The following is a 22,960-nucleotide window of genomic DNA, read 5'->3' on the forward strand; positions in this document are numbered from 1 at the left end:
AACTGAGGAAATAGAGTAATAATATCTCCACTTTATCGATCAAGGTGAATTTAATAGTATGTACAAGGCCTACAGTGACGTTCACGTCGCTAAAGTGAAGATGGTAGACGTCGAGGACAACCACTGGCATCTCCTGCGGAGTCAATCGTTGAGCTTTGCCCGTGGGGCGTCTTGTCACGGCGAATTTCGGGGTCGTGGTTGCAACTTGAATAGCACGCCTCGGCAGAGTCACTACCACAGAGATTGATGCAGTGCAGTTACTACCAAACGAAGCAATAGTTGTCACGCTGAACCCTCCTACACTGCGACCGTAGGTCGCAATGCATCTGCGAACAAGAACGAAGAGGAAAAGTAGGTAAAAAGTGAGATGCTTTCTTGGTACAGAGATCAGAAAGGTTCTAACAATTGATGGAAACCAGCTACTGCTCGAGCTTTGATATTGGTATTCTACTTGAGCAAGGACAAGACCGCGAGAACCTAATCAGACTTCCGGTCAGTATATTGGATATCTTCAGCAACGTGCGGAGTGGTGTAAAGATGTGAAATTGACAATCAGGTAATACATGCTATAATTTTGAAGTCAACACGAAACTCACTCGTGGCGAGTTCAGAATTGCAGAATTGTTGCTCATCTTATTGTAGGCAGGTTCTGTAAGGGGCCTTGGACTTACGTTGTTCTCATCAATGCAGGTGCTGCAAGTTGTGCTCTGAATGTTCGTGCATTAAATTGAAGCAAGAACGAGTCTGTCCAGAAATTCTGCAGAAATATCAGATCCGCGCCTGTACGAATGGGGTTAGCCTATTTGTGGTGTCCTGGGCGACGCGCGGGCCTGCCTTTCCGGGCACATTGAGTGCTGCAAGCCAATCACGATGCGACGACTCTTGCGGAAGCAGGTCATACAAGTTTCGAGATTACGTGTGCTGTTCGTTGCAACGACTCGGACTCATGTCAACTCTCAATTGAGCTCACCATTGCCACACCCTTACCGTGCTCAGAACATCTGTGGGAATCGACACATCGTCACCGTTATCGATACAGGACTCGAGCGATCACGAGTGGGCGCTCAGCAGCAATATCCGAAGTCTGAGCCGCCTCAGCACAGACACCACTACGAGCTTGCACCACTGATTGAGGATGCGCCTTTTGGCGCTGTTCACGGCTACCTGTACCCTGTCCTATACAGCATATGCTACTGCTGAGGCCGATCCTATACCCCAGCCATATCTCAATGCGCTACCAAATCAAGCAGGAGGGCCTTTACAATTGTTGAAGAGACAATCATGTCCAAGTGGCTATAGCGCATGCAGTGCCTTGGGTGCTTCAGGTACATGCTGTCCCAGCGGAACTGTTTGCACTCGTGATCAGAATGGTAACGTCGCATGCTGCCCAAACAATGCAGTGTGTACTGGCGTCATTTCTGGCACGGCCTCAAGAAGCACAGGCACATCCTCAACAACACCTTTTGTGTTGGGTGGCTCAACGACACAAACTTCTGCGCCGATAATAACAGCGTCTGCCACGCTCGCAGCTGGCTATTCGACTCTTTCCAATGCCTTGTTTCCTTTCTTGGTCATACCGACAACATACGCCAACTCACAGCAGTGCTTGAATGCCTATAGCTCGTGTCAGTCAGCAAGTACTGCTTGTTTCAACTCGCTAGCTGGTCAGGTTGGTGTCACTATCTCCGGTGTGGGTAGTCTCGGTGTCACGCAAGCCGGCGTAACGGGCACAGTGGCACAGAGTGCTGCAAGTATATGTAGCAGCTTAAGTGCGCAAGGCTGCTACAATATCCAATCGACAATATGTTCAGGCTTTGGTAGTGGCACTGGCAGTGGCATCAGCACTGCGACAACAGGTTTTGTTCAAGCCAATCTGGGACCTGCAGCCAAAGCAAGGTGTACTGGTGCGATGTATACAGCGGCTGCTGCTGTTGCAGTTGCTGGCGCAGGTGTCGCCGGCATGGCCATGGCCTGATGTAGGGGTTGAGTGTAGACATGAAGCAACGGGTACACGTAGGGGACGATTGCGGGGTAGTGCTATGGCATCTGGTGTATTCGAGCCTGTTCTTGAAACACATCGTACAAAAACTAGCCAGTAAGTGTCATTCTCATGGATGGCGCAGGCCAGCGATATCGATCTTGTGTTCGTTTCGCTACTCAGTTCCACCCGGGTTGAAATAGACGGCTACTGTGTAATCATGCGCCGGCATTGTCTTCCTATAGCACCAAGTTTCGTGGCAGCACCATACACGAACGCTGAGTTGCACAAATGAATGTGCAACTGGTCGAAACAGCGATAATTGGTTGAGACTCAAATTGCCATCTTTCTGTACACGCTAATTATGCCATGCCTTGCGATTGCTGGCGTCTGGTTCACGTAGAATTTCGAGGACGAGCACTTCAGGGCCTCAAGATCTGAGACAGCATACAGCTGCCACGTCATGGGACTACATGACTTGCTGTTAATCGTTACAAACCCTTTTCAGTCCTGTTTGGTAGATTGGTGGTAAATCAATGTGGGCTGGCAGTGATGCGCCTCCATATTTCGTTTAGCCTGAACTGCACGGCCTGCGGTAGCACTGTGTAAAAATGGTTGCGCTCTGGCCAACGCTTCACGGGCAACAAATCGATCTTCCGGATGGTCTGCCTGCCCAATCTCATACTGCGGAAATGACAAGAGGCTCAAGGAACCCGTTGGGAGATGCAGCATGGAAGCCTCGTGTATCGGAAGCAACTGCCGCAAGCATGTCGGCCTACTCGAGTACGAGGAAACCAGGATGAGCACGGAAAAAGGATCGATCGACCTGGAGAATTTAGCCTCGTGGACGAAACATGGCTCCCAAGGCTGCCGAAACGGCTATTAAGCCTGTGACAGCCATGCTAGCTGGATCCACCACGGTCACGGTTTCAAATACTCGAAAATTAGCAGCAACAACCTTGACGTCCTCAACTGAATCCATAGCCAAGCCCCCGTCTCAAAGTCACGAATACGAGCCAAGCATGCTGAGTTCGGCAAAAATCGACATCATGGACATGACTGTTGTCAAGATTCAACGTCGCTGGCAAGTGGTGGTCCTCATAACAGTGTCTCAGTAGGTGATACACCTTTTCGTCAGCTAAGCGATGAAACTCTTTTCTTTGTAACCCCCGCTTTCAGACTGATACAGCGTGTCGCCGCTTGCATCGGGTAACCACGAGATGAGAATTCTTTGTTTGCCGTCGCTCTCGCGGGCCGCGTTGTGTTGGTTGAGCGCAGCAGTCGAGGATCAGGAACGTTTCATGGAAGCGCCACTTACATCGACCTTACCGCAAACAGGTTGAAATAAGCTTACTCCGCTGCATCAGGTCTCCACGTTGGATTCGTTCAGGAGGCCTTGGGATTTCTGGGCTCGATCGTTTTGGGAACCTCTAATCTCAATGTCCGCGTGGTGATGCAGCCCCTGATCACACTATAACTTTGGCTGCTTTGTTTGTCTTTATTTGCTTTCTTTCCCGATCATTCAAGCTGGATCTTGTTGTCTAAGTCTGTGACTACACTCATTCATACACTCACTCTCTCAAAACCACCACACTCTTTTCACCTTCGGGACACCACATTCCTTACTGCTTCGTTCAGTAAATATCGATTGAATTCAAGAAAACCTCAGTTTCTTCAAAGAGACACAAAGTCCATACAAAGTCGAAATGCATATCGCTCAGGCTCTCTCTGTTCTTGCCCTTGCAGGCTCAACCCTCGCCGTACCTTTTGGTCCAGGCATGGGTGGTGGCGACAACAACCGTGGTGGTGATAAAAACCGCGGTTCTGGCGTTTCTACCGAATGGGTTATTGCCACTGCCACAACCTACGTCTTTGCCAACGGTGGCAGCCCAACACAAATTCCAGCTCTCTCTTCAGCACCTGCTGTCACAGTCACATCAACCCAGCCAGCAGTCACATACCCCCCATTCAGCAAGTCACAAGCTCCTTCGGCCGCTCCATCCAGCAAGTCGCAAGCCCCAGCCGCACCATCTGCTGCACCATCTACCCCCTCGACTGGCAGCAGTGATGGCACCTACATGGGTGTCATCTCCAAATGGCGATCCCAGATGGGTCTGAGCGCACTTAGCCATGATAGCAAACTCGAAGGCAATGCTCTCAAGACTGCCCAGGACGGTAACGGCAACATGGTCCACGAGCTCAACCCTGGCACGATGGGTCAGGTTCTTGCACCTGGTGACGCCGGTGATTTCGAGAAGGTCTTTGTCGGCGGATGGCTTTGCGAACGCCCAGAACTCTCTGGACTGAACGGTATCTGCACGACCATGTCTCAGGGATGGGCTTACAATGGCCAGACTGGTCACGCCGACATCTTGGTCGACAGCAAGTACTCGAAGATTGGATGCGGTGTTGCAGGTGGTATCTGGGCTTGCGATGTGGCATAAGTAACCACAAGCTAGGAGAAGCCGAAAGCACCCATGATTGTGACTATCGGAAACAGCTTTCGATCCTTTTTGAAGACAATGACAATGGGATTTTCGACGATTCTATGGTCACAAAATTTTGTACACTTCTTATCACGATGCAATGTCTGAAATGCTCAAACAAGACCTTGTTATCATTTAACTGCCTTTCGATCGTGCGCAATCGACGTCGAGGCAGGACTTCAATTTTTATGACGACCCTGGCTTTTTACCTCTTACGTAGATGTGAACCGTACAATTTTACCGTCGACATTCATTTTCCTTCTTGAGTCCAGCTTGTCCCTTCGAAGGCGTGTAAGCAGTACCAAGGGCTTGAATTTGGTCCCTTGCACGTTCTCCACAACCACTCCGCCGACTATTGAACGTGGCTGACCTGGAGATATCGTGAGATCTACCGGCCAGCATCTGATCGATCCACATTACATTCGTTGTTGCGCCTTTGTTGCACAGCCTCCTCGCATTGTCTTCTGCAATTTGCACAACAGGCATCAGAACATACATTGACTCAAAGCCATGAACGCCTTGATCGGTACCTCAATGCTATGAGTCAATCCGGCATATTCACCCTAGACGAATGACTCGACAGCAGGATCAGCAGTGCGGTTTCCCCAAGACCGAAGCATTCATAGCGGATTTCCATCAGATTGTAGCACCACAGTTCTGCTTGCACACAAATTGTGTCGTGCAAGTTATGCTCGCTGTAGGCCAATCTGAACCTCAATCACGATATCTTCGGTGTGAACTCATACAGCCACACCATGGATAGTCAACTATTACTATGCAATGTCAGTAGGCTTTCTCGTCTGCTCGTCCGTTCGAGTTGACCGTCAAGTAGTTGTTGCAGGGTATTAGCGTACCTGCTTCGTGCAGCTCTCATTCGCGGGGCTTCATTTCCCACTAAAAAGAGCTAAGTTCCAATCTTAATTTCAACACTCACGGAAAACTTTCCAGCGTTGATCATAGCCAATCTGCGTACCACACGGCCACCATGCTCATCACTATCACATTGTAATACACCACGGGACTTTTAGCAATGTCAGCCCGGCGAGGCAGGCTATCCTCCAACCTTGACAAAGAAGTCTATCAAGTGGTTCGCAGGATCTTGGACGAACGAGCTCAGTACGACAATAGTGCGCCTTCATCTAAAACGCTAAATTTCGCTCAGATCTACGATGAAATCCGAAATTCGAATTCGAGTTTGAACCGGAAGCCTAAGAAATTGCTCGAGGACAGTGTCGCACGCGTGCTTGACACGATTCGCGCCGATGAAGATGCCGAGCAGGATGAGTCGGACGAGATTTTAGACGTGCCTGAGACTGCGCAAAGGGACAGTACAGTCGCCAGGACATCAAATGGCCTCAATAGAAGTATTGTCGGAGCTTGGTCTTCAAACAATGGCGCGCCATCGCGATCTGGCAGTGCAGCCTCGAATCCGGAGCGTAAACCAAGAGAACGAGAGCAGGGACGAGATCGGCAGGTAAATGGCGAGCCCGTACCGAAGAAGAGAAAGATTGAGAAAGAAAGAATCATTGACAAATCATATCCTACTCATGTCTCTTTCGACGACATGGGAGGCGTAGAGCCGGTAGCAAAAGAGCTCATTCGTCTTCTTGCACTCCCTATGAAGAGGCCAGAGTTCTTTACAAGTCAGAGACTACAGCCTACAAGAGGCATTCTCCTGCATGGACCTCCAGGCTGTGGCAAGACTATGCTGGCTAACGCTTTAGCAGCAGAACTAAAAGTGAACTTCATCAATATCTCTGCACCGTCTATAGTATCAGGCATGTCTGGCGAGTCTGAGAAAGCGCTTCGTGACCATTTTGAAGAAGCAAAGCGATCCGCGCCATGTTTGATGTTTATTGATGAAATCGATGCCGTGACACCAAAGCGAGAGAACGCGCAGCGAGAAATGGAGAAGAGAATCGTTGCTCAACTTCTGACTTGCATGGACGACCTCGACCTTGCAAAGACTGATGGCAAGCCAGTGGTAGTGCTAGCTGCCACCAATCGTGTCGATAGTCTCGATCCAGCTCTACGTCGAGGTGGACGCTTTGACAAGGAAATCATAATGCCTGTACCCAATGAAAAGGTAAGGGAGCAGATCTTGCGTTCTCTGACCAAGGATTGGAACCTCAGTGATGATATTGACTTTCAAATGCTTGCTGTGCGAACACCGGGCTGCGTGGGAGCTGATTTGAGAGATCTTGTGAATACTACTGTGAATGTAGCGATCAACCGATATCTCGACACTGTCGAAGAAATTGCAGCACGGGAAGATAGCACTTCAAAAACAGATGGAGCTGCTGGAAACGACATGGATATCGATTCTCTACCCACAAGCGCGAACAATTCCTCCCATCACAATGTCCATCCAGACCTTCAGTCCTCACGACGAATTCTAAGCTATTTGAGTTCTCATTCAACATCATCTACAACCACCTCAGAAACACCCACTTCCAGCCTTCCAAACCTCCCAACAAACACCCTAATCACCTCCACTGACTTCCTCACCGCCCTCCCTCGAATCCAACCCTCCGCCCTCCGCGAAGGCTTCGCCACAACCCCTTCCACAACCTTCGCCGACATAGGCGCCCTCCAATCCCACATCGACACCCTCAAAAACACCCTCATCCGTCCCATCATCTACCCCTCCCTCTTCGCCTCCCTCGGCCTCCGCAGCACCGCCAGTGTTCTCCTCTGGGGTCCACCAGGCAACGGTAAAACCCTCCTCGCAAAAGCAGTCGCCAACGCCTCTCACGCAAACTTCATCTCCGTCAAAGGGCCCGAACTCCTCAACAAATACGTCGGAGAGAGCGAACGAGCCGTACGCACATTGTTCTCGCGAGCACGCAGCAGCGTTCCCGTAATCATCTTCTTCGACGAGCTGGACGCGCTAGTTCCGCGACGAGACGGCATGAACAGCGAAGCGAGTAACAGGGTCGTCAACACTCTCCTCACTGAACTCGACGGCGTCGGCGCAAGCAGAGAGGGTATCTACATCATCGCCGCCACTAATCGTCCCGACGTCATCGATCCAGCCATGCTACGCCCCGGTCGTCTCGAAACCCTCCTCTACGTCGGCCTGCCAGGCGAAGAAGATCGAGTCGACATCCTAAGAACGCTCTGCAAACGCTTTGAAACCCTCGAATTCTCGGAACAGCTAGCCGAGTTGGCGAGGAGTTGCACGCGCTTCAGTGGTGCGGATCTGGAGAGTCTTGTGCGACAGGCGAGTTATGCTGCTATTGATCGGTTTTGTAGGGAGAATGAAGCAGCGAATGTACCGAGTAAGGGAGGTGCTTTGATTACGTTGGAGGATTTTCGGGTGGCTAAGGACAAGGTGCAGCCAAGTGTGAGTGCTGAGGAGCATGTGCGGTTCAAGGTGTTACAGGAGAAACTTGGTGGGAAGGGCTGAGTGGTGTTGTTATATCGTGGTACCTAAATTATGGGTTATTTCTGGTGGCAATAGACAAGTCTTCAATGTGATGGTTGGCTGTTTTCTTTAGGCATTCAGCTGGATGCTTCGTAGTATACCGTATAGTCCAATTCGGACCTCGATCAGCACGTCACATCACGAGGCGCAAGTGCCCAGGCCATATCAGAAGCAAGGTGTGCAACACTAGAATGCGGATATTCGAGAATCGATACATGTTGAACAATGATCTTATTGTAAGCTTGAGTAATGATAGTCATAAGAATACCCACTATAGCTTTTGTCGGTAGTCCCTAGGAGTAATGATGCGAGGTGTGGGCAAATACGAGCCTCATGCAGCCCACATCCAAAGGATGTTATGTATCTCAGCCCATCTGTCTATTGTTCCTCTTTTCCAAATCTTTGTCGTCTATGCATTAGTTGATGTGGAGATCAGCGGCTACTGACAATGATCTTTGAGTCAAAAAGATGACTGAAACAGGCTACACCATGATTTGCCGCGTGCCATCGACAAGTCCAGGACGTTCTCTGGACGAAGATCTATTCCTTCTTTGAAGCTTCCTAGGCTTCGAATCGTTGGACGTCTCTTGCAAGGCCTCTTTCAAATAGCCAAATTCTTTGACCAGTGACGGTTCTTCCAGCTTGCCCACTGGCAGAACTTCGAAACCATGGTTGACTCGATGGGACTGATCTCCCAGCCAAGAAGCACTTTCCTGCTCACTTTTGTAAGGTTCCCTGTTTGAGACAACGTAGAGTTGCTTCTTGGGGATTTCGCCAGTAGTATTGCTATTTCGAATTACTACCCTCTTTCTGGATGCTTGTGCTGCCTCCAGCTTTTCCTCTAGCAGGCCTTGAGTCTTTTCGGTCCATGCAGACGGAGGGTTTCTGAGGGGAGACTTTGGTGGAGGGTGCATCTCGACAAACGCTCGAAAGGGTACAACATGCGGGCTGGTCTGCGTCTGCACCTTTTGAGTTGCATTGAAGTTAACAAGTACTTCGCCTGAAGTGATGGGCCAGGAGACAGCTCGTGTATTCTCCTGCTCTGTGATAATGCCGTTCTCCGAAGTACTATGCTTGTGGCCGAGAGATCTGTGCTCAGAACTGCGCGTTCGTGGTCGTAACTGGCCACTCTCTGCAGCATGAAATTTCCGATGTGCTTCCATACGATCTAACGCTTTCTTGGTAGTGGGCGTTCTTTCCATAGACTGAGTGCCTGGGTGTACTGGCCCGGATGCACGCTGCGATTGTTCGTGTCGGGCATGCGTTGGCGTCTCTGGCATCGGATCTGTGGAGACTCTAGTCCGTCGCCTCTCATCACCTATGATCACAAGAGGTTCATCGTCCACTGTCTCTGTTAGCAGACGTGACCCTGGGCTTGTTTGGGCTTACCGGGCAAGCTCTTGGTCACAAAATTATCTGGTCTCAAGGCCGACCTGATAGTAACAGAACGGCGACGAGGGACGATGGTGCCTTCAGAATGCGATTTAGGCACTTGCTGCTGCCATGGATGATCACGTGAATCTGACTTCGACGGGAGAGCAGTGCTGATAGATGTACCGGCAGTGTCACAATCTGATTGTGAGCACGACTCTTTCCTTGAGGTCGAATTCCGACAGCCTGGGGATGTGTCCGGAGTCTGTCCAGACAAGGATGGACTGGACGATATAGATGAGTTCCTCCTCGACCTTGAGAGCAGGTTAAAGGACATTCTGGAAGGACTAAAATTTCTGGGAGCAAGTATGGGAGATTGTAGTGGTGTTGAAGCTCGTGAATTCCACACTCCTTCTATTTCTGGATCCTCAAGCATGGCCTTGGCTCCAAAGGGTATCTCATCACTGGACCTGATTCTTTCTCTGACCTCTGCCCGTTCGATGTCTCCAGTTTGTGCTTTTGTCAGCTTTCGGACCTTCAAGATCTTGTGGAGCTTGACCAAGCCTGCCAGGGTGATGATGACGACCTGTTGAACAGGTTAGCCTGGTTCCCATTCCAGCTCGCCTTGGACGCACTAGCGAGGCACCAAGCACCTATAAATGTCAGTCCTTTGCCCGTTCTTGTGGTTGAACCGACTTACAAAGCTCAACTTTGCCCAGATCGGCCACTCGACGAAGAATATGAAGTGACCCATCCTGGGCGACGATGGATCAATAAGACTGAAGGGGGGGGACAGCAGTAGTGGATCATGCTCATAAACTCAAGTAATACACTATGTCGTGAAGCTTTTTCGAGCAGCAAAATATAGACGTTGGGAAGAAAGCGTACCATGGATCTGATGCAATTGCTGATCGTCGCTATAATTACTGACCTTCAACGCCGAATTGTTGAGCGTCGACGGCAGGTGCACGTCACTAACAGCGCGCCCGGAAGGCGCTCTATCACAGTGTTGTTCGGGCGTACCTGGCATATGAGTATCCAAGCTTGATCTTAAGCGCGTCCGGCAATTCCTCTTTGATCATTAACTTGACGCAGGACGCCAGTGGAAATGTTGATGCAGTTATCCAAGTTTGATCTCGCGAAAAGAACCTTCAAGTTGCGGTACATCTTGTTGGTTGACGAGACGATGGTTTTGTTTGTCTTCGATCTCTAAAATCACTCGAGAAACCAATATTCTGCAGATATCCGTACCTATGCCCATTCCGTACCAGCATCGATCTTACGTACAAACAAATCGATTTCCAACAATCTCACTTGCCACAAGCGATTTCCGCTGAGGACTTACTTGGTGTCACTTGTACAACACTACTTACACTGTAAAGGAGTGAGGAGCAGGAAAGTTCATCTCGCCTGCGTCGCCATGGACGACCCAAATCGATATCTGAGGCTAAGCGAGAAACACGCGCACAACACACGTGCATAGGGTGTGACAAAGAGGTTACACTTGGAAGAGAAAGTAAGTATGGCAACTGTAGAAGATGGGTCGGCACAATCCGATCGAGCAGCGGTATGCGATGGACAACTGTATTGATTCGAATGGTCGTCCATAGCGTCTCTTGTCGCTCATCAATCAGAAGGTCTTGTTCACATACATGAGCTTCTCGTGAGCGCAAGGTAAACCTACAGCTGCCAACGTTACGTTTTGTGCAAGCGCAAGGTTCTTATCGCCTTCCTTGACGAGACCGGTTACAGACCAAGCTGTGTTTGGAAAGTGGCTATTCCTGAGGATTGAAAGGAACGCTTCCGATAGAGGTACCAAGCAGAGGCTCTTCATCGTACATGTGACATGGTTCAGACTGAGATCACCATTCTCAAGGCTCCATGTGGAAGAGGGCTGGACGCTGTAGAAAGGGAAAATGTACTCGTAGTGTTATAGGATCATACGGACGCTCGTTGAGCTCGGACAGCTCGGACCAAGGAGAGCTCAGTAATCGACACCAAAACCTTTTATTTCGACGCTAAACCCAGGTACAGTCTCACTGGCCAGTCGTAGTTGCGATCCGGATCCATCGGCAAGCAGCCGGCAGCACCCAAGACGATCTCAGGTCATCCCACCATCCATTCCCGACATAGTGGCTGATTCATTGACTGCATGTTTTTAGCTGCATGCCCGCCGACAATGTAGTTGTTGAAGTTGTATAGTCTTTTTCACTGCTCTTGTCGCATTCTATTTACAGCATTGTAGTGGCCTCACAATTAGCTGTACTGCAGTCTCGCAACAGATTTCCAAGCCTGCTACGATTACAACCGCCATGGCGCCCTTCCGAATACCTTTCACCTCGAAGCGACCTACTCCTGCAGTGGTCGACATTACTACCGATGAGAACGCTAAGCCTGCTCCTGGAAGTCCCTACAAGCCTTCCCTTGCACTCGGCACCAAAGAACGCCGTGAAGAACCCAACGAGTTCAAATTGAGTTGTATGAAGCCATAAATCTGCCAGTGCAATTCTATTGCTAACTGTGACTTGAAGCGGTTGGCGACGACGGACAGTACCTGCCTGTGAGTTCACTTTACTCCTCATAGCTTGTTGCTGACACGATGGAGCCCTCGCCGACAGAAAAGAAATCTTTCTGGCACAAGTCCACAACAACAGCCAATGCTCCGACCCATCGGAACGCTTTAGGCGAGACTGAACCGTTCTCAATATCCAGAGAGTCCTTTGACTCCTACCGCAGATCTTTCGTGGGTGGACTCAGTCGTATCGGATCAGGAAATTGCTAACGAGCATCCTAGGACATCTCAGGGCGTTCTCCCATAATACACGCCGACAGTTATACTTCTCGTACCTCACTTGATTCCAGGAGATCTGGCCTTCCTCCGCGAAGCTCTCTAAGCGGAGACACTTTCACGAGACCACCTCCTATTCAAGACGAACGAGATGAGGGCTTCGAGGATGTCAAACTACAGGACGAAGTAGCACACAAGCCAAAAAAGAAGAGTTTCTTATCAAGATTCGGTGAAACAGCTGAAGAGCCTTCCGGAGATGGAAAACACCATTTTTCTCTGCTACCCGGTCGCCGTCGAGGACAAAGTGGAACTGGTAGCGAGCTAGCAAACGTTCCACACCCAGGTAGCAAAGGCAAGTCCGACGTAACAGGTACTTAGCCCACGAGTTACGATTACGAGTCATGATCATCGGACAGAGCGACATCAAAATGCGCCATGTATCTGCACGGCGTTTGGTTTGGGAAAACTGGAGTTTTGGCTCTGTAACTATGGTAGCATCGGCATTACCTTTCCCTTCTAGCATTGTATAGCTACAGACTTGACCAAAGAAGATTTAGTAATGGTAATGCTTTGTAAGACACTGACCAGACGAGTTCTTGGCAAATTCTCCAAACCACCTACGCCTTTTCTGCGACGTGCTTTTATTTAAACGCCCAGCTCAGTGGTACAAACGCGTGTACTCAATCAATTCTGTATACCATATTACAAGACCTGGCCACGATGAAGGGCAACGCGCTATCGGATTTAGCGCGCCACAAGTCTGGAAATGCCTGCCTCAGATAGGTATGGTCAAAGTATATCAATGTGAGTCGGGGGAGTGGATCGAACCTTCCACGAAACACCCATGCAACTGAGCTTGAATCGTTCAAAAGACTGTGTTGCAGAGACTCATCGACTCGGATAACAACGACTTTGAGGTGAGCAGGGCGAAACATAACGTTCCAATGGAGTGGTGATTACAACCCTCATCCGTCAAGCTGGCTTCTCAACGGTCGTCGAGGCCAGTACACTATCCGATATCTGTGCGCATCAAGGTACCATACTCAAGCACTCAAAGTCCAAGCTACTCAGTACACGGAGCGAGAGCCTCATCAACATCGTCTACACCATCAGATACAATGGCAATATCTGGTATGCCTCCACCAGCAGAATCTACCCCTTTATTATACCAATACAATCAGCAACCTCTCAACTCACAACCCCGTCTATCTTATTATCGACCGGACGATGATCACCAGCCTCTGTCGCACAAGGATATCTCTGGCAACAATGCTCACACACAATTCTGTGCACTGACGGGCTGTCCACCTTCCAATGCTGGGCCTAAGAACAAGATCAGCATACCGAAAAAATCCCTCTATGGCCGTGTGGTGTCACAACTCTCATCTCAGCGTCGTGCCTATAACTTCAGTGCCTCGTTGAACAATCTGCTACTATTGTCGCAAGTCGTCCTTGGTGCGGCTCTTACCGCGCTCGGTGCCTCTGCATCTTCCCACATTTTGATCACCATCTTCGGAGCCACAAACACTATCATCGCAGGACTCGTCGCTTATCTCAAATCACGTGGTCAGCCCATGCGAGCACGCATGTATCGTGACGACTTAGAGAGACTGGTCGATGAGATCGAGAACTCCGAAGTTATGTGGCGCGGCATTAGCGAAGGTATACATGGCTACGACGAGATCGATACAGACGAAGTCACTGTTCGATCCGAGGTAGCACGACTGACACGTCTCTACGATCGAGCTATTCGCTTGAACGGCATGAACAACCCAGACATGTACATGGCTGGCGCAGGTGGCTTCGACGGCAATGCTGGTGGTGGCGCTCGACCTAGTAGGGCAATGGCCGCAGGAGCACCAGCTCCTCTACCAATTGCTGCCCCAGCGCTACCACAAGCAGCTGGACAACCCAGTGCTCCCGCAGCACCAGCAGCGGAAAATCCCGAAGACGCAGCGCCCGCCACAAAAGCCGCCGTGAAGAAAGAGGACGAAACGGCCAAGGAGGAAAGCAAAGCGGAGGACAAGAGCGAGGGTAAAAAACCTGCTACAGACGGCACCTCCGACGACCCTAGCGAACACAACACGCCATCGCCATCATCATCCTCCAAATCAAACACAGCACCACCACCCACACGCCCAGCAATACCGGCACATTCGCAATCTCAACCTCCGCCAACAGTGCCACATTTACTAGACGATCCCGACGCTTCACCCGCCACGGCAGCCAGGCTAAAACCGAAACGGACGCGATCCGACAAACCACAGAATGCGAATGGTGGTGGTGTTGAGAAGGTTGCAGGAGACGATGAGGACCATACATGACGACTGCACGTGCCGTGCGATCAGGTTGTGTTGCTTTGTATAGATATTGCAAGAACAGGATATCTGACGTTCGATTGCTCGACTAAGATACTTATCTTGAGTCTACGAGAATAGACATAGGCATATAGAATACTATAGATCTATACACACTTCTTTGGAGAAGCAATATAGCATTAGTAGTAGTATATCTCATTAATATGTCCATAATTACCATTGTAAGTATATAGTCACACGATCCATTAGAATACAGCCGGCTTCCACCAGGAACTACTCGTGTCAGTAGCGTTCGACTTTTCATCTCTTGCTTCTGTGCATAATTCACGATGTCAGCACTCTGCCCACGGAACACGGATTATATATGAATAACTGATTGATTGAAAGAGACGTTTACATACCATGATCCCTTCCGCTGATATTGACTTCAGGTAACCGAGGTGGTCCACTCCCGAGGTCTGGTTCCGTTGGATCGTGGTTCGGTAGAGGAGGTAGTGGAGGCTGCTCTACCATGCCAGATGGGGTAGGCTGTGGTGTCATTCCTGTAGGTGCGTCTTGAAAAGTGGCTTCACTCTCGTAGCTTGTCTCGTGGAAGCCATCAGCAGCTGGTATAGGAACTTGTGCAGCTGCAGCAGCCATTACTTCACCGTTCGTCTGACCTTGTTCTGCATGGACTGAGGCCGCTGCGGCAGCGGCTTTCTTCGCCTCTCTTTCGGCTCTCTTTCTTACCTTTTCCTCCTCGATCTTCAGTTGCGTCTCCCAGTTCTCTTTCATGGCCCTTTCATCTTTTAGCTTCCTCACTCGTTCAACCTCGTCCATACCACCTGTCCGTTTCAGTTTTCCTTCTTCGACGAATTGTTCGACCTCCTTCTGGAATTCATTCTGCCGCCTGCTTTCGAGTTCTCTCTTTCTCATTGTTTCTGCTCGCTCGATAGCTTCGAGGCGATTCTCGTGGTTTGGCCTCAAGGCTCTGACCTCGTCAAGAACACCTTCCTTGGCCTCGTTTGGATCGACACTCGGATCTATGTCGATGTTCTTACTTGGTTGTCTCATACTGCCAGCGCTACCTTGCAGATTTTGCTGCTTCATAGCTTCTTCGACAAGGTTGAACACGTTCTGCACATCCTCCAGATCGCCGAACAGATCACCCATCAACTCCTCTTGCTGTGTTAGCTCGTCTCGTTCAAGACAAACAAGGTTCAGTTCCTGCTCCCAGATCTTTGTCCAGACTGGTTTCTCTCGCTTCATAAACTCTTTGACACGTTGTAAGTCTTTGCTAACAGCACTAATCTCCTTGCTCAAATGTTCCAGATCACTGGGTCGTGGTCGAACTCCACGGCTGACGACATCCTTCCTAAGGTCTTCGACGGTGTCTGACAGATTATCGACCCTGTTGACCAGCGCCTCGGAGTCATTCATCAATTGCTTCTTACCCTCGTTGACATGCACTCGGCCAGCACTGCCTTCATAGCTAGGCATAGCAGCAGCCTCAGCAACGGATTTCACGTTTGCAGCTTTGAGCTTGATCTCCTTCATCGAGGCTGCAAAGTCGGCAGACATTGATGAGTACGTTTGTCTGAGAACAGCAATATCGCGTCGGAGGTTCTGCACCTCTTGTACCTGTCCTTCCGTGGCTTGTGCTGGTATAGTGCCTGTCTTGTCTGAGTTCACAACGGCTGCTCGGGTAAGGCGAGGTGTGGGAGCAGTAGAGATTCTTGCCATCTCCTTCGATGCCTCTAACTGTCGGTCGGCAAATCGTTGCATCATCGTGCTTTGACCATCGAGCAAAAGTTTGACTCCATCAAGGGTGGATTTTAAACCGCCAATGCCCTCGTCAAAATGCTTCTTCACTTCATCCAATACCTCGAAGTTCAGTACCAAAACAGACCTGTCCTTGACGTCCGAGAGATCCTCGAGTTCATGGCGAACACCAGATATAGGATCCTGAATATAGATCTCGGGCAGATCGACACCACTGTTATGAGTATTGTAGGCAAATTTTTCGATGAAAGCCAGCTGCAGTCGTGCAAGTGTCAAATCGTCTCCAACAGGAAGCACAAATTTCTTTACCCGAGTCTTGTGTTGGAGGAAGAGTGTTAATTCTTTAGCAGATGCAGGTGAAGAGTCCAATTCGACGGTGTTGGATGGAGGAGGCGTAGTAATCGATCTGGAAGTTGGTGAAAGTGTTTTCGATGGACTAGGTAATTTGCCTGCTGAATCCGCTGGGTCTTGTTCGCTGCTTGGTATGAATTCCACCGGTGCCTTGGTAGGACTGAGAGGACCAGTGACTGTCGCGTCTAGTTGAACCACTGGACTGGTCACGCTTTCATGGAAGCTTGTACCATGAAACTCATCCGGTGTTTTAGTAGTTGGGCTATCGATCTGAACATCCTCCTGCGAGTATCCAATCTTTGGTACGTTTTGAGTATCCAAGATGGGAGGCTCTTCTCTTTCCTCAGATATCCTATTAATACCCTTGACTGTCCCGTTCCTGCTCGGAGAGAGATCGTTCAGCTTGCCAGCACTCGATTTTTGCCGAGCAGCTTGATAGGACGTACGGGAGGTGACGGCTCGCATTGATTCTCTTGCTTCCCCCACTCTTCCCCTGTTAGGGATTGGCGAGTTCTGCGCAGCGGGTATGACTGGCACTCCATTCGGAGAGGCGCCGAGGTGTTTTTGGATCTGGTAGGCTGAAAATCGTCTTGAGGCTCTTCTTTCCAGGTCGCCACCTCTTTGGAGAGCAGTCAGGGCGTCTTGCTTCGGTGGCGGAGGAGGCGCATGAGGGAAGTTTGCAACTATATTATTCGACTCAGGGTGCGAGGAAGGCGACATCACAGGAAGATGCTGGGCGGTGGTGCTCGACATGGTTGAAGAGGAGTCGGAAGAAGGTATCTGCTGTTGTGGCTCTCGTCTTATGCTTCGTCTTAGCGAATTTCTCCTTTCTATGCTAGAGCTCGATGGTAAGGGCAAGCCAGCGTCGGGTGCGGGTTGCATCTGCTCGTTCAGTGAAGAAGGACTGTCTCTCCTACCGTCGCTTCTCGTAGCCTGTTGGACAGGACTGTCGTCAAGCAGAGTAGTGCCTGCAGGTTCACTGAGCACACTGCTTTGTCGGGAGGACGGTGGACCGGTTTTTGTACTTGTACTCGTACTCGACTGCACATCTTTCGGTGGTCTGGTCCTTAGCTTACTTTGCTTTCTTTTCAGGCCTTGCAGTAAATTGATAATGATATCTCGTATACGAGGAAGGTAGTTGTCGAGTGCCTGTGGTGAAGCTGGCTGACTCAATGTATCCTCGAGAATGGTCCTGAGGAGATCTGGAACAGGACCGAGATCTTGGGTATCGACTCCTATTGAGTTGAAGGCACGACAGGCCAGGTTGAACTCATACCCCAGGCGTACGTAGACATCGGAGACTTCCTCCTCTTGCGCATTGCCTCTTGACCATTGCGTCAGGGTTTCGAGGAGCTGCTTCGTTGCGACGAGGAGGTGAGTAACACTCTTTTCGATCTGTGATATCTGCTTGTCGGGCTAGAGATTGTGTCAACATGCTTCCTTGCTCCTAAAGAGGCCAACACGTACATTGGAGCTTTTAGAGCCATGCCCACGGCTCACTGTGCTCGTGCCTGAAGCACTACGTGTTTGGCCAGGTGGTTGCTGTTGCGTATCCATGGCTGATGGGAATGTTGACGGTTCGGGGGCTGTCTCCAGCTATTATTGATTTGCTCGCATTTGTAATGTTCGTAGTAGCTTGCTATTACATGATAGAGATTTGTCTAACACGGAACTGGCTCTTGGACGCGCATGAATCGTGCTGAAGATGAATTAGCTGAACGATGCACATCAAGCGCAAGTGTCGAGAGAATTGGGGATGGATCATCGTGCTTGCCGCAAGCGATCATGAGTCCGTGGGGCGCTTCTCTAGCGCCCGAACCTTCTTTCGAAGAGGCCCGAGCACTCGTGTCTTCCCCAAAAGTCCATGTCAATGAAAGTTATCAGTGCTTCTCAAGGCTTAAGTACATTTGCGCTTGATTAACCACAAGCAGAAATTTCCTGTTCAGTCTCGACTCTGCGTCTGTACCTTCGTATAGTCATGCTGTTCAAAGTTGCTCATGTCACATTAATCTCGTCGTGCTTAGGGGTCAAGCCCAGTGGACAATCTATACCGCTACGCTAAACAGAACAAACGCTATCACAACCAAGGCCAATGAACTATCCTTGCCTGAACCTCCTTCACTAGGTGAAATCTTTCCGATCGTACTGTTGTTGCCATTTGGGGCTGTCGCTGTACAAGCCGATCTGCCACAAGCATATCCTGAAGCACAGCATCCTCCTCCCACATCTGCTGGACACGTTGTCCAGCCACTTGCACAAGACCCCGTTAGTAACGTCTGTACGCTGCTGACGCCGCTACCAGTCGATGCGATGACCGTAATACTGCTTTCATCCACGACAGTGATACTCGCTCCTGCTGGACAAGATGTTGTGTCGCAATTTCGGCCAGTTTGACAGCAGCCACCCTGATAGTAAGCACTGCATGCATAGAAGCCTGTCGGGCAAAGACCAGGTATACTAGAGAAGCTCGAGGATGAGGTTGTAGGAACGGAAGCCGTGGCGGAAGTCGTGGCAGGAGCCGAATTTGAAGTAGGTCTACCCGGCGCTGTGAAGCTGTTCGTGCTGCTGAGCTCCGGACAAACATCTCGTCCACATGCACGACTTGTAGGACAACAGCCTCCACCAAGTGAAGCTGGACAGGACCGGAATCCTGCAGAACAGACGAGCGTATTAAGTGGTGTCGAAGTACTAGGCGGTGGTACCGTCGCAGTCGATGTTAAAGTCGATGTTGAAATTGTTGGTGCTATACTGCTTGTACTTGGTGGTGGAGGAAGAGGAGGCACAGTAACAGTTGCAGTCGTGGTGGTGGAGGGTGTCAATGACGTGCTCCTCGAAGGTGTAGGCACGACCACAACTATCGTAGTCATCACCTGTATGCACCCAATGCCATCGCATGTGTATCCTGGTAGGCAGCAGCCGCCTCCTGGGTTCTGCGGACAGCTAGTATACCCTTCTCCTGGACAATTCGAAACGGAGCCTCCACAAACTTCACTGCTCATACAACATCCGACATCACCTAGTCCAACGTCCTGCACAAGTTGACATGTAGAACCATTGGCACAACAGCTGTTCGGCCTCTCAATCGAGGCACAAGCATATGAATCTGCAGGACATTGATAATCTCTCTTATCAAACAAATTTCCTCCCAAGGCTCTAGGTATTGTTCTTGCAGTCGTTGATCGGCCGTGTCGCTGTAATGGCGCAACAAAGTCGATCGCCGCCGACATATTGCCATAGCTGCCCAACTCATTTACGTCTGGCGCAAGGTGCCAATCACCAAAGAAGAACTTTTCTCCAGGATCGCCATTCATCTTTTTCATGCCAGTCGGTGTTTGCTGCTGTAACTTCTTTTGAATGTCTAGCTCTCTTCTTACGCGTCTCTCGTCTTCAGGGTAGTACTGCGAGACTTAGCAAGCGGGTATCAGCATGAAATGGACCAGCGTCACTGGTTCACCCGGTTGGCACCTCTTAAGATGCGACAGAACTCACCTTCATATGAGACGGTAAATTGTATGGCCATTTTAGTTCCTGGCCTATGACCATGCTTTCGTGGCTGAGTATCAGTCCAAGCAATGCAGCTGGGAGAGCCAGCAGTTGCTGGATGTGAACCATGAAGGTGAGTGCTGTGTTCGCGACCACACTTTGCGGTTAATTGTGCTATTACAGCTATAATTGGACTTTTCTATAGGCGCAGCAGAGTCAACATATTAGCATGTTGAAAGATACGCCAAAGTGCTCGCAGTCAACGTCTCTCATAAATCGTGGAAAGTCGTGTCACAAACCTTGGTCGTAGGCTCGGCTAAAGATGAAGCAAGTTTTAGTAGCGTTACTACGGCAACACAGGATGGAGCCTCACTGAGGCGCGGAGTACCCATCTAATTCTTATAGAAAATGTTATTAAATCACAAGTTTGCTCTGCAAAGAAGCTCTTAGTTTCTGGTACTAATCGCGGTCCATAATCAGCACTGTATGGTGATGCGCCTAGCCAAATTCATACAGAAGCGTTCTGTTGTTGTTTGATACCTTCGTGGTGTGACGTTCGTCAGGCAATTCTAGTCATTGCTCGCCCAATACGACTCAATCCTCCCATCAGCTCCACCAATATGTGGTGAAGCTCTTCCAAACAGCGCTGCGATGTTTGGCCAAGCCAGGCACGACATGTGCTGTGGACGCTTCGTTATGCCTCGCGCGCACGCTCGTGGTCGACTGCTTCTTCGGCCACCTGAATGCTATTTACTAAAAGGCGTTCCCTTTCGTTGTTAAACTTGAGTATGTGGCTGAGCAAAAGCAACGACATCTTTCTTTCTTGTGAGCCCCCATGTTCACGACTAGCAAGTTGTGGTGTTGTTATGCCCGAAGTGTCTGCGATATCAAAATTGCTTGGCGATTAAAAATTAGCAGTCTCTCGGTTGAGTGAGTTCCCTGAGCCTTGTCTATCGACTCGTCGTATAGAGAGGGCTTGGCACTTCATAACCGTTGTCGGACTGTATAAAGCACCAGAGCATGCGTATCTTATGTACAGTTGAGCTTCTAGGTCAGTGTAGGCTAGAAAGTTCTCAAATCCGCCGTATGATTTGGTGTATGGTCGATAATGTAGAGTATGCTCCTAGCCGTTCGGGGAGGGTGATCCTGAATCTTGCGTCTCTGGAATTCATTGCTGGCGTGAGCCTTGTCTCACGAATACGCAGGAGTAGCATGTCCATTCTGCTGTTTCCTAGCTTTCAATAGTTCCTCGTATTCCTTCATCTTAGCCTCAACTCTCTCCCAAGCTTCTCGTTGCACCTGTTCTTTGTCTTGGCGCACATCTATTCTGATTACGTCTGTCTCTAATTCCAGATCCGGTTCTTCGAGTGCCACCATCTGACTGTGAACCATATCCGCCTTCATATAGTGGCCGATGCGTGAAGCCACCCTTTTCTGCAGTACTTCCTCATCAACTTTGAGGAAGACGAAATGAATCTGGACACTTGGATGCTCATAGTTAGCAACACGAATGACATCCCGATACTTCTTCTTCAATGCGCTGCACGTAACGATGCAGGCGTCTGAAGTCTCGAGATTTTTGACGGCTTCGTCCTTCAGCGTTATCAACCAGTCCCAGCGGTCATTGTCGTTCAGAGGAATGCCGTTGCTCATTTTTTCTTTATTAGCTGGTGGATGGAACTGCCGCATGGATTAGTGCTAAGAATGCTATGATCCGGACATTACTCACGTCGTCGCCCTCAATGTAAGGCACATTCATTTGACTAGCAAGATGTTGGGCCACTGTCGTCTTACCACATCCTGCCGGGCCAGTAACCAAGAAGATGTGTTGGAACTCCTGAGGCACTGTAGCGTGAGACTGTACGTCTGGGCTTGGCTTGAATTGGTCCATCCGTAATGGCTTTGTCTTTCTGAGAGGTGAGATTGGCCGAAAGAGAAGATGGGGTCGTGGTATATGTTCTGTTGATAACATTGCGGTCAAAAACGGGACAATGACGTGGAGACAAAGTAAAGCACACGACGTTATAGAACAGAAGATTGGAGAACGCGAAAGTTTTTGTTCGAGTACAAGAGCGTGGCGGCCAATTGTTCAGAACGAAAAACGATCAGTTGAACAATATAGGTCAAACCACAGGATTTGCGCACAGGGGAGCATGTCTTAAGAGAAAACGATGGCAAAGGCGGTGACATATAGACCTACCTGCTCCTAGCAAAGTCGAGGCTTCAATGCAGCGGCTGCCACCCGGTGGAAACGTCCTGAACCGCGTGTATGTCGGATTGTGTTGGCTGTGGTGCTCATGAATTTCCAAGTACAATACAGGTAATTGCGTGGAGAAAGTTCCGAAGGGTGAAAGCAGACAGCCGAAAAATGACGGGTCGGGTTCGGAGTAAACTCCTGCTTCGTTGCGTACATGTGTTGTAATCCTTTTAGTGTGCGCAATGAGTAAGGCACCGGAGAACAGTCCTTGATTGCCGAAACTGGGCCACACTGAGGTCGGGCACAGGTGCAACAGTATAGGGTTCTTTCAAGCTGGAACCAGTAGGAAGATCCGCGCTCGTGAAAGCCATTCTCCCTCGCTGTGCTGCAAACGTGCGACGACACAAACATACTGTATTCTTGTCTGCCTCTCCACGTCGAAGACTTGTGAACACATGGGAATTGACTCCGCTGCGGGGATGTGGTCTGCCGGGTCTTTCAATTGCCGACAAGGCTGCCGACCTCAAGATGCAGTGTCAATCCAGCTTTCCTTGCAATTCCATGGGGCCATGGCGCATACACGACTGCGTGTGCAGATGCTATCTGACTAGTAAATTGTCCGGGGTCGGTCATTGTATGGTGGTACTGGAGCCAGAGAGCGAGCTGCATAGGACTAGTGGTTGTGCGTCTTGGGAAACCAAATTGGTGTGAATTGGGAGGTAAACTCTTTACTGCTATACAGACCTTTGCTAGCTTGTACGATCAAGAAACGAGAATTGCGTGGTTGCGAAGAGAGAGGA

At 49.8% G+C, this 22,960-nt stretch overlaps 7 protein-coding genes across 7 annotated transcripts; 4 read left to right on the top strand and 3 right to left on the bottom strand.

Annotated features, from left to right (window-relative positions):
• Positions 1-2,832: 2,832 nt before the first annotated feature.
• LTR64_006902 (uncharacterized protein) lies at positions 2,833-4,422 on the top strand (the record flags this gene model as incomplete). Its single annotated transcript, XM_064901228.1, has 2 exons — positions 2,833-3,092; positions 3,648-4,422. 2 exons carry the CDS (start codon positions 2,833-2,835, stop codon positions 4,420-4,422), a joined length of 1,035 nt encoding a protein of 344 aa, XP_064752304.1.
• A 1,072-nt stretch (positions 4,423-5,494) lies between these two features.
• RIX7 (Ribosome biogenesis ATPase rix7) lies at positions 5,495-7,873 on the top strand (the record flags this gene model as incomplete). The annotated part of the gene is made up of 1 exon (XM_064901229.1): positions 5,495-7,873. One exon carries the CDS (start codon positions 5,495-5,497, stop codon positions 7,871-7,873), a length of 2,379 nt encoding a protein of 792 aa, XP_064752305.1.
• A 500-nt stretch (positions 7,874-8,373) lies between these two features.
• Positions 8,374-10,016, bottom strand: LTR64_006904 (uncharacterized protein; the record flags this gene model as incomplete). Its single annotated transcript, XM_064901230.1, has 3 exons — positions 8,374-9,236; positions 9,281-9,848; positions 9,963-10,016. The coding sequence occupies 3 exons, from the start codon at positions 10,014-10,016 to the stop codon at positions 8,374-8,376; spliced, it is 1,485 nt and encodes a 494-aa protein (XP_064752306.1).
• A 1,558-nt stretch (positions 10,017-11,574) lies between these two features.
• On the top strand, positions 11,575-12,044 carry LTR64_006905 (uncharacterized protein; the record flags this gene model as incomplete). The annotated part of the gene is made up of 3 exons (XM_064901231.1): positions 11,575-11,740; positions 11,794-11,822; positions 11,847-12,044. The coding sequence occupies 3 exons, from the start codon at positions 11,575-11,577 to the stop codon at positions 12,042-12,044; spliced, it is 393 nt and encodes a 130-aa protein (XP_064752307.1).
• A 1,124-nt stretch (positions 12,045-13,168) lies between these two features.
• On the top strand, positions 13,169-14,374 carry LTR64_006906 (uncharacterized protein; the record flags this gene model as incomplete). Its single annotated transcript, XM_064901232.1, has 1 exon — positions 13,169-14,374. One exon carries the CDS (start codon positions 13,169-13,171, stop codon positions 14,372-14,374), a length of 1,206 nt encoding a protein of 401 aa, XP_064752308.1.
• Positions 14,375-14,761: 387 nt separating this feature from the next.
• On the bottom strand, positions 14,762-18,037 carry BUD6 (Bud site selection protein 6; the record flags this gene model as incomplete). The annotated part of the gene is made up of 2 exons (XM_064901233.1): positions 14,762-17,896; positions 17,948-18,037. The coding sequence occupies 2 exons, from the start codon at positions 18,035-18,037 to the stop codon at positions 14,762-14,764; spliced, it is 3,225 nt and encodes a 1,074-aa protein (XP_064752309.1).
• Positions 18,038-21,154: 3,117 nt separating this feature from the next.
• Positions 21,155-21,854, bottom strand: LTR64_006908 (uncharacterized protein; the record flags this gene model as incomplete). Its single annotated transcript, XM_064901234.1, has 2 exons — positions 21,155-21,643; positions 21,693-21,854. The coding sequence occupies 2 exons, from the start codon at positions 21,852-21,854 to the stop codon at positions 21,155-21,157; spliced, it is 651 nt and encodes a 216-aa protein (XP_064752310.1).
• Between the last annotated feature and the right edge of the window lie 1,106 nt (positions 21,855-22,960).

This window comes from Lithohypha guttulata (genome assembly GCF_036872675.1).
Source record: "Lithohypha guttulata strain CCFEE 5908 chromosome Unknown scaffold_5, whole genome shotgun sequence".
NCBI classification, from domain to species: Eukaryota; Fungi; Ascomycota; class Eurotiomycetes; order Chaetothyriales; family Trichomeriaceae; genus Lithohypha; species Lithohypha guttulata.